Source organism: Dinoponera quadriceps, unplaced genomic scaffold, assembly GCF_001313825.1.
Source record: "Dinoponera quadriceps isolate SergipeBrazil2010 unplaced genomic scaffold, ASM131382v1 scaffold4681, whole genome shotgun sequence".
Lineage (NCBI taxonomy): Eukaryota > Metazoa > Arthropoda > Insecta > Hymenoptera > Formicidae > Dinoponera > Dinoponera quadriceps.
The window spans coordinates 829,673-840,153 of NW_014561157.1; the positions used below are offsets into that span (position 1 = coordinate 829,673).

At 50.7% G+C, this 10,481-nt stretch overlaps 1 protein-coding gene across 4 annotated transcripts in view; it reads left to right on the forward strand.

Moving 5' to 3' along the window:
* LOC106750929 (gamma-aminobutyric acid receptor subunit beta) overlaps window positions 1–9,615 on the forward strand; it is a 79,667-nt gene extending 70,052 nt beyond the window's left edge. The window contains exons 6-10 of one of the 4 annotated variants that reach the window (XM_014631586.1): window positions 2,743–2,880; window positions 4,125–4,409; window positions 5,074–5,222; window positions 6,961–7,120; window positions 7,704–9,615. In XM_014631586.1, the coding sequence (XP_014487072.1) occupies window positions 2,743–2,880; window positions 4,125–4,409; window positions 5,074–5,222; window positions 6,961–7,120; window positions 7,704–7,849 (878 nt within the window). In that variant the 3' untranslated portion in view covers window positions 7,850–9,615. The remainder of the gene's footprint in view (window positions 1–2,742; window positions 2,881–4,124; window positions 4,410–5,073; window positions 5,223–6,960; window positions 7,121–7,703) is intronic. The other 3 variants (XM_014631588.1, XM_014631587.1, XM_014631589.1) reach the window with 3 other exon arrangements.
* The last annotated feature ends 866 nt before the right edge of the window (window positions 9,616–10,481 follow it).

Consider the following 10,481-nt stretch of genomic DNA (forward strand, 5'->3'; position numbering starts at 1 on the left):
GGGGGGGGGGAGGGAAGGAGAAGAATGAAACATAAAATATATATGTACGAGATATTACAAAAAGCCGGGTGTTATCATGATAACGGTCAGAGTGCAAACTCTCTCTCCTCGCGCGAACGCAGCGAGACGAGCAAAGCCAGCTATTTATATCGCGGCTCACCGGCGGTGTCGAACACGTCCGTTGCGAAGCGTAACGTCATTACCGAAATCGTGGTTTTGCGCGGCGCCGCATGCAGCTGTGTCCGCCGTACGGGCGATCGCGACGAATTATCGAGCGGGATAAAACGCGAGTGGGCATCGCCGGATTCCACACAAAAACAAAAGCAATTAATCTGGCATACTCGGGGGCGTACCGCTTAATCCACGTTCGGCCGATGCTCGCGCAATGTGGCCGCCACCGCGACGGAATGCCACTTTGGTGCCTGGAATGCGGTGTAACGATCGTAATCACCTAAGATTCAGTTACGGAGGAATGTTTCTCGATGCGGTATGTACGCGCTGGAGGCCGCGCGGAGGAATTAGAGGGCGCAAATAGGCGCGAGTAGTGATCGATCGGGAAAACCCGATTGCGGGCTGCTCGTTTGGAAGAAACGACGAGCCTTAAATCGAGTACGTGTTGCATCCGAATGGTACGTGTCGTCCTAACGCGCACATTCGCTCTCAACGTCAATTCCCGCGCGGTTCCGGACGTGCTTACCGCAGATTCGGTTTTCAAGATATCACGGACGCATCGTTTCGCGAACGGGAAAGATAGTCGCGACTACGCGCAGGTAGTGCTGTCCCTTTATGTAGATTCAAGGGTACACGGTACCAAAAAGAGAACGGGATCATCTCGCAGAATGAAATTGCGTTCTACTTTCGCTATAAAGCCGAATCTCCGGCGTAAAATTTTCTCACACGGGGATGAGACTCCGGGAATCCGCGAGATCCCCAGTTTTTCATGTTTGTCTACGGCGCAACGTGCGAAAAAATTGCGGAATACTACGCGTCGCGGGTGAAAAGGGAGAACGAGTGCCCGCATCGGCGAGGATTATGACGTCTAACTCGATGACGTCCGTGATACAGCGGCACGGAGGGCATCCTAAATCGATTCCGCGCGAGAGACATTTATGCTATCCCGGCAGAATTGGATTGTGACGCAACAACGGGAACGGTTTAGGTTGCTCGCGATAACTTTGCTTCTAATTACTGTACTCCCCGAGGTACCCTCCCGTCCCGAACACCACCTGAGTGTCTAATTACTGTATGTTAGAGCGAAGATATTTGTGTTCTTGTTCTCCCGGCAGTTGGATACACAATGCGCGATATTCGGTACAAATGGAACGCCGGCCTACAGTCGGTCGGCATGTCGAACGAGGTGGAACTACCGCAGTTTCGCGTGCTCGGTCACAGGCAACGACAGACAACCATACACCTATCTACAGGTAGATATTCCCCTCTTATTCGTTCTTCCTTCTAAACTTGGTCCAGAAGTTCGCGCGAATAATATATATGTATGTATATACAATATATATATATATATGTGTGTGTGCGTGTGTGTGTGTTTGCGTGTGTGGAAAGGAAAAAAAAGAAGTGCGAATCGCCTACACAGTTGTCGCATTTAGTCGAATTGCGAATATAACGATACCGCGAATGTCGGAGCGAGACGTGTGTATGTGTGTGTGTGTGTGTGTATGTGTGCGAATGTGCGCGCACACGGTCAGTGGTACACATTCGCACGCGGCAACACACCACGGCTCCAGTCGAGAGAGATTCGATGCGTATTATATATACATATATATATAATGTGAATCCTACTTTATCCGCACCGATATGCACCGATCACTGTGTTGTCTTTTCGCGAACACGTTTAATTATGTAAGAAACGAGCTTACTCGATGGGACCGCGTAGTCCCGCGGCCATTCATTTCGACCGATCGACTGATCGACTCGCCGGTTTTTACCTACATTACGGAAGACGCAGACGGTAGCTGAGTCACGCGTATCCATCGTCCCCAAACTTGGTTCCTCCTCACGGTCCCGCAGGTGGACGATATACTATTTTTACTCTTGCCGTACGATCGTTTACGTACAAGCTCGAACGGCCCAATCCGTCGTTGCCGGTTAGCGATGTCCGTAGAAAGAAAGAGTCGCACGTTCACGAAGTATCAGACGGAGGTCGAGATCTAAGATCTCCTCCTGACGCGCGGGTCGAACGAAATGGCTCTCTCGCGGCTCTACGGCGGACGCGTGCGCATCGAGTTTACGTAAATCGCAAATGGGTTTCAGGAATAGTATTACGTCCACCTTTGGCTCAACATCCACCATCTACAACATCAAAACAATAATCGACACGACGGACTCGTAAATACGGATGAATACGCGCCTTCCGCTTCTCGATCGCGCCCAACGATCGAGAAGATCGTTCCACGATCTCTCATCACACGCCAGATATTCCGCCCACACAACCCCCTTTTAAAGTTAGTTTAATCTGGGCTCTCGATGGCTCTCGCCGCGAGGGCATCTCTCGCTGAGAAGGACAGAGAGTAAGATAAACTTGCTGAGAGGGAGACAGATAGATAGAAAGAAAGAAAGGAACGGAAAAATTGTGATAGAGAGAAAGGGGAGAAAGTGAAAGAGAGCACGGACTCATGAGGTTTGATGGGGGTGCGAGGTAAGTGGAGGCCCCCTCGGAGCTGAAATGCGTTTGAGGGCTTCCGCGAAGGTACGTACCAACCGCGGGGGGTCTCTCTATTTTTTCAGTCGGATACACGATGAGGGACATCCGGTACAAGTGGAACGAAGGCCCGAACAGCGTCGGGGTCAGCAACGAGGTCTCGCTCCCTCAGTTCAAGGTCCTCGGTCACCGTCAGCGTGCCATGGAGATTAGTCTTACCACCGGTAACGTANCCCACCACCAACAAATAATTGTTCAACCCTCGCTTTTAACGGCATGGGTAAGGTGGAGAGACACGTGAGCGCTATCCGATGTCCGCAGGCGCAATTGTCGCTCGTGAGAGAACCGTCGTGATCCTGTATACTTATAGCCGTCGATCGATCGATCGATCTCTCTCTTTCTCGCGATCTCGCGCGATCTCGCGACTCTGCAGCCGAATCTCATGGAATAGAGCTGGCTGGCGTTGAATTTGACGGATAGCCGGCTCTCGTACATTCCTCGCGCGAATATTTTTCCTCAAGGAATCATCGTCGCGACCTCCCCGCTCGGTTCGATCGAAACTTCTGGGACGATTGTCTTCTTATTGGCACGGCATGGCGTGTCTGATCTCTGCGCCATCTCCGTTGTCATGTTTGCCATGGCGCGAGCGAGTTCCCTGTGACATGTGTTCAGGTCGGGAGCGGCTTCAAAGGCTTCTCTCTCGATTCTCTCGGTCATTCTTCGATGTGTTTCGTGCCCCTCTCACGACTCTCTCGACGATCACGGCCGCAGGTAGCGGCCAAGTGACGCACAGGCGAGTTAATGTCTTTCTCCTCGCCACGTCGTTCTCGATAATGGTGGGCGCGAGGAACGAATCAGCGTGAATTCGCAAGAGCGGAAGAGAGAGAGAGACACTAGTGGAAAGTGGAAATTGCGGGACAACTGGATTCCCCGTCCCAATCGATTCCTCATTTTTCTTCCTCCGAATCGCAATCTCGAGCCCCTCGAGACGACGAACGACGCACGAGAGATACACCACGCCGCCGCCGGCGCTACACTTCACATGGTAACCGTGCACACCACGCACACCTACACGAAGAGATATACGATACACAGAAAAGGCGAGCACAAAGAGTCGCGCATCGGCGATGCGAATTTCACTTAACATCCAGCCAGCTCTGGCGCGCCGTATTTCCGGCCGGCGCAAGAAATAGAGAAAGCCACTCGCGAACAATGAAACCGCTTTTCCTGGCAGAGGCCAGTGACGGAACGGGCGGGGAGGGAGGGGGGAGATCGGAGGGAGGAGAGCACGGATGGGAGAGAGAGAGGGGGAGAGAGAGAGAGAGAGAGAACACGTGGGAAGAGAAAGTGAGAAAGAGAGAGAGATAAACGAACAGTGAGGAGGAAGGACAGTGAGCACGGGAGATAAAGAGACATTAAATAGCGCCTCTCCGTCTCCCTGTCCTGACCTTCGATCTTTTAATCGCAGGGAATTACTCGCGGCTGGCCTGCGAGATCCAGTTCGTACGGTCGATGGGCTACTACCTGATCCAGATCTACATACCCTCGGGGCTGATTGTCATAATATCGTGGGTGAGCTTTTGGCTAAACCGAAACGCGACCCCCGCTCGGGTGGCCCTCGGAGTAACCACTGTGCTCACTATGACGACCCTAATGTCCTCGACGAACGCAGCGCTACCAAAGATCTCCTACGTCAAGTCCATCGACGTCTATCTGGGCACCTGCTTCGTCATGGTCTTTGCCTCGTTGCTCGGTGAGTGCGATCGTGTACTCTTCCGTGCCTCTACGTCGCTGCCATTAAGCTTTCCATCCTGCGTCCTCTCATACTCCGTATAGCTCGGAGCCGTGCCGTTCCAGTAGCGAGCTCGTAGAGTATCGTAGACGGATACTTGTGCAGGGCTCACGTGACAAATGCAAGGGACCCATTTTCCTCGAAATCGTTACCCATCCGTCCGCGGTTAACCCCCGTACTGTCGTTCGACGACCGTACGGTTTTCATCTACGGCGAAACGCCGTCGCGACGATTGTTTTTTACGAGACGAGAAAGCGTGAAGAAATCGCTGGGAACACGAGCGAACAAGGCATGACATATCCGCGGGTTCGTTTAAGTAATTAGAAGCACGGCCGACACATTGTTGTATTCTCCTGACTGCGATCGCGAGTACCTCATTACGTACGACATCAAGGTACTTCGCCATCGCGGTGTCCTGCTTAGCAGGGTTTCCAGGGAAATGGCTTTCTTTCATCTGCACGTGAGCTCTACACAAGTACCGGGAGCGCAAGCATGACTGAGATTCTCGACGGATGGAAGTGGGGGCCCATGTACCGGGCTTACCGCCCGGGTCTTACAGTGGCAGTCGTGTCGTGGCATTGAATGGTTACGTGTTTTCATTCCCGTGGATTCTTCTTCTTCGCAGAATACGCTACGGTGGGCTACATGGCGAAGAGGATTCAGATGCGGAAGAATCGATTCCAAAAGATAGCGGAGAGCATGAAGGCCGCGAGCGAGAATCCAGGACCGCCGCGCGTGCCCGGCGATCATGGCGATCACGCGCCTAAACAAACTGTGAGTAACGTCGGCCGGAGCGCCGTCGTACCCGACTTTTTCTTCCACGCAGAATATCGTTTTGTCGCCCGCGTAACCAGGGAAAGAGATGTGCTACCACTCCCCCTGGTCGATCTCGCACGCTTCCTTTCAGCGCGTAAGCGATCAGCTCTGTGTCGATATGACGAAAAAAAAAAAGAAAGAAAAATGCTGATCGCAATTATTGATTTATGCGTAATCGCAGCATTTGTCACGTGACTTTATGGCTCCCGAGAGCCGCTTGGTACTAAGAGTACCGGACGAGTATCGTTTTTCCTGTCGTACGCCAACGGCGAAGAAAATTCTACTTTGAAAGAAATTTTAAACGATGGCGCGGCATCGAATAATGCGGCGATCGCCATAAATTCGATACCTTCGATAGTCGGCGGCAAATGGATATTAGAGCTACTCGGGCTCTTCTCCCTCGTCACGAGTGCAGGCTCAACAGGACGGAGCCAGGCATTATTTTCGATCCAGCTCAACATGGGCGCTCGTACCAGCGTAAATATGCACTTTTCCTCTCCCCAGAAAAAAAAAAGAAAACTAGAAACGACAGGACGATCCACGAAAGGTCAAAAGCTAAAAGGTTTCGCGAAATGAATTCCCATTCGGCCGCGCAACGCGCCGGACGCAGCGCGCTTCGTGCCTGCAGGACGCGATGCACTATAAATTTTCTTTTAATCTTGGGTATTGTAGACCGGGAACGGGAAATATTAAAGCGCCGAAAGAGAAAGGGAGTGAGAAAGAGAAGGAGGGAAGAGGAGGGCGGAAAGAAGTAGGTGAATGGGCGTGAGGGTTGAACAGGATGGACAGCGGACGCTTGTAAAGCGTTGGCAGGATAAGACGTTTTTAATTAATTACGACCAGGAAGTTAATTGCACATAATTCGACGGAGGATGTCCAACGACGATACGTGACTCTCTTGATTAACATCTTCAATAATTACGTTTATTTCTTTCGAGCCTTCTTACAGCTAATGACTACCCTTTTCGAGGAGGATGTTAAAATCGAATCTAATATCTTCTCATTTTAATACCTCTGCTGACTTTCTCATTTTTAATGCGCTCTCAAGCGCATCTATATAACCGATAATATAGGGTAAGATAATAAAGTCGTCGTAAATATTCCAGAATTTTCCGGCAACTAACTAACTTCGACATTAATTAGGAATTAAACAGTCCTAATCCCGTTGTGTCCTGTGAACCTAAAATAAATACAGGTCTCCCGTCGACACATGTGCAAGAGCTAAAGCTTGCCACTATGATGACCAAAAATAATAACCTCCCCGAACACCTCATCGACACCTAATAGCACCACGTACACCAGCTTCTAACCAGATTCTCACCGATCCGTTTTGCTTGGGCACGAGCAATCACACCGCGCCTTTCTACAAACCGTGGTCCCATTTTTACGACACCCTCCTCCCCCTATCTTCACATTTTTCCCGTTTTTGAAGAAAAAGCAAACGAGAGAATAAAAACAAAAAACCTAACAGACGCGAATCGCGAGCGGCTACGTGAAATGCAGGTGAGTTCCTCTCGAATGTCGACCGCCCCGATGATCACGTAAAAATTGGACGTCACTGCGTTGAACGATACGATACACACTGCCAGTCTCCTCGGTGTCGCATGCCAATCCGACAAAGTAAGGGGTAAACCTCGGAGAGGGACACCCCACGGCGAACTGCCGTGTCTCTTGTAAGTGGTCCCGTGTTGTCCAGGAGGTGCGGTTCAAGGTGCACGACCCAAAGGCACACAGCAAAGGTGGGACACTCGAGAACACCATAAACGGTCGCGCCGATGAGGAAACGGCGGGCGCGCCGCAACATCTTATTCATCCTGGCAAGGACATCACCAAGCTCTACGGTATGAGTAGACCATGTACGCACATTTATAACACTATTTTACCCCCCGCCTGGCAAGCTATCAAACAATATTCGGTTCTTAGCTTGGCAGGCTGTCTATTTCAACGAGCTTCTGAACGGGACTTAATAAGCGTCACTGTACGGCTTAACCGTCAGCGAGCTCGGAAGGCCTCCGGCGTGGTATCATCGCCGGTTAAAGAGAGCTAGCGTCGTCAGCACGCACAATATGTATGTATTTGGAACTTACCGAACACCATGCAAGATTCATAGTCGATGATACCACGCGCCTGCGACCGTTGTACTATATATTATATATATACATTCTCTTTTTCTCTCTCTCTCTCTCTCTGCGCTTGAAACACCAAGCTCCAAAATTGCTTGTCACCGATCGTACCGCGGAAAGCTTTTTGCCACACGAGAAACTTTTGTACGATTTATTTCCAAGCATTACAATTGCACCGTTAGTACGCTTCTCTACCCTCCCGATTGAAACCGGCACCGCGCGAATTCTCGGAAGCTCACTGAAATATGCAACTATTTTCCCTCCGCTGTCCCATGCGCCACGACTGTTCTAAGTCGTCCTGACGTTCCCAAAATAGGCATCACGCCGTCGGACATCGACAAGTACTCCCGCATCGTGTTCCCGGTGTGCTTCGTCTGTTTCAACCTGATGTACTGGATCATTTACCTCCACATCAGCGACGTGGTCGCGGACGATCTCGTGCTGCTCGAGGAGGCCAAGTAAACGACGACGACGACGACGTCGCGGCGCTCCGAATCGAGAGGGATGGAAGAAGGCGACAGCGTGCGCAAAGCCGAACGCTCACGCGGGAGGGCTGGACGAAGGCCGGTTCGCGGAGAGAGGCGAAAATGTGGTTCGAGGAGGATGAATTGAGACGCCTACTCGGCTGACTACTTCGAGACGAGGGAACGACAACCGAGAACGGCCGTGTACCAGCTCGCGGACGTAACAAGTGCACTCGGAACGTGCGCTTAGGTCCATCTCGAGGGCGCCGATAACCACTTCTCCACGACTAGAAGTAGTAGCGGACGAGCATGGGCAGCCACACGCGGCCGAGCGGGAGTACCTCGCGATCACTGGAAAGTAAAAGCGGACGGACGCCCGCCGCTCTGATGGCTGACCAAACGCGCGCATTACCTACTGCGCGCGGCGTCGTGGCTACAATTCTTCCGGGCGCGAGCTCTCGCTTTGTCGAGCAGCGGTCGGACTCGCGCAACCTTCGACTGTCTCCACGAGACGTTCTTCGTTAAAAATCCTGGTACATAAATATATATACATATATATATAACATATATGTATATATATATATATGTATATATATAGGCGTGTTGCGCGCCGATACATAGGGACGTATTAGGTCGCGACGCGAGCACGAAGACGGACAAGCAAGCAGGAGCTCAACATCTCGAAGGCGAATCCACGAGCATACATACCATAAAACATTGCCAGTCTAGGTATCTCTAGATCTTAAACGGAGAAAATACCTTCGATATAAACACTTGTCAATTTAGCCACCATATTATATAGTAACGTTAACTAACTCTAAGTAACGACACCGCGACTCGTCGGTGCGAACAGCGACGATTCAATCGCGGTAGCGCGGCGCGAGGTCGGAAAAAAAATATAAGATTATCGACGTTCGTCGAGGTCGAGTTTGGATCGTCGCTCTGATGCCGTCAACAGCTCACGAGCGCGGACGGAGGAAACGTAGTGGAAATCGCGTGGCGTGTGTGCGCGTGCATGCGAAAGAGTGAACGAGCGAGAAAGAGAGCGCGCAAGGGGGGGAGAGAGAGAGAGAGAGAATGAGCGTAAATGTGTACGTGTGAATGCGCGCGTGCGCACTGGACGAGGAAAGCGACGGGCGGGAAAGTTTATAGTCCGAACGAAGACAAACGATGTACTCTATCGGAGACTGGTGCGAATTATTATTTAAGTAAGTATAAGTACATGTATATTAACTAATATACGCGCGCGCGTACGCGGCCGCGTTAGGTACGCGTCGTGCATATTAGACACGTGCGTGCACACGTGCGTACGCAGAGGACGCGTACAGACGATCGATGAAGGATCCCGCGCGAAATCGAAAAATCGCAGTAGCAAGAAAGGGGGAGTGGGGAAAGGGGATATGAATACGACGCAAGACGCCCAAGCGACGAAAGCCGTTCGGTTTCGCGGTAGCGGCGCTTCCTCGGCATCCGCATTTGTTTCGATTATCGCCAAAGTAAACGGCAACGGTTTCTTCTCGTTTCGTAGAACTTTTTTACGACTTTTAACACGCCTTTTGTATTTCTGTGCGTGACACGCGTCGCTGCTACGGCGAAACCCGGCGTAACTCTCGTCACTCGTCCCGGGGCGTCTCTCTGTACGCGTGTACGTGCGTGTGCGCGTGGCTCAATCGGGAGTACTCTTAGCTCGAACTACGTAGTCGCGACTGTTTACGTAGAGAAACTCCCGGGACGTATGACGATTATAGATCGGACGATAAAAAACAAAAAAAAAACGAACACAGAAAAACCATTCCAATCGAGTTGAAATTCGAGGCGAATAGCGAACCAAGGCAGAAGATACACGCGGCTCAGCGCGCTCGTTCGATATCTATTTTCGCCTACCAAAAAAATTCTCGCTAGAGAAGTCCCCGTGTACAATTAACACGGGCGAGCATACACGTGTCGCGATTAAACGCAGCTTTATTCAACCATGGTTTAAACAGGCGGGGGGAAAAAGAAATAGAATTAATTAATAACCGCGACGTGTATCGTGACGTTACTTCAGAATATCGAGATATTCGACGCTCTCTCATCGGAGCGTCTCAAATTATTCTCACGTCGTGCAACGTTAGCAACGCAACGATTGTGCTGGATTTCATCGACTTAAGTCGCAGCTTATCTCATCGACATTCTCCGTAGCATCTATGCGAGACGAAAACAGCGAGATACAATCGCTTTTATCTTCGTATATAAATTGCCTTCCCCTTCCCCCCTCCCCTCTCGGCGAAGCATAACGATTTCTCTATTTTCGTGCTCACGTGCTGCATTTTTGTCAATTTAATTAACGCTAATTGCACGGCGTTCCACTTCCTTTCTTCGAGTGCCGTGCACTCGCTGCTCTCATTTTCTGATATACCATTCGCCGATACGGACGTCGATTACTTAGCAAGACACCCCCCTTCCAAAAAAAAGAAAGAAAAAAGGAGAAAAACGCATCCGAAGCCATGCTCCTTTCTTCGAGCATTTCATATACTGATCGTCCTGGTAATCAAGCTCTTTCCTTCGAACATAATCAATTCCCCTTCGGCAAAGATTGGATTGGGTGCTTCTTTTGCTTTATTATCTGACGAGATCGTGCATCTTGATAA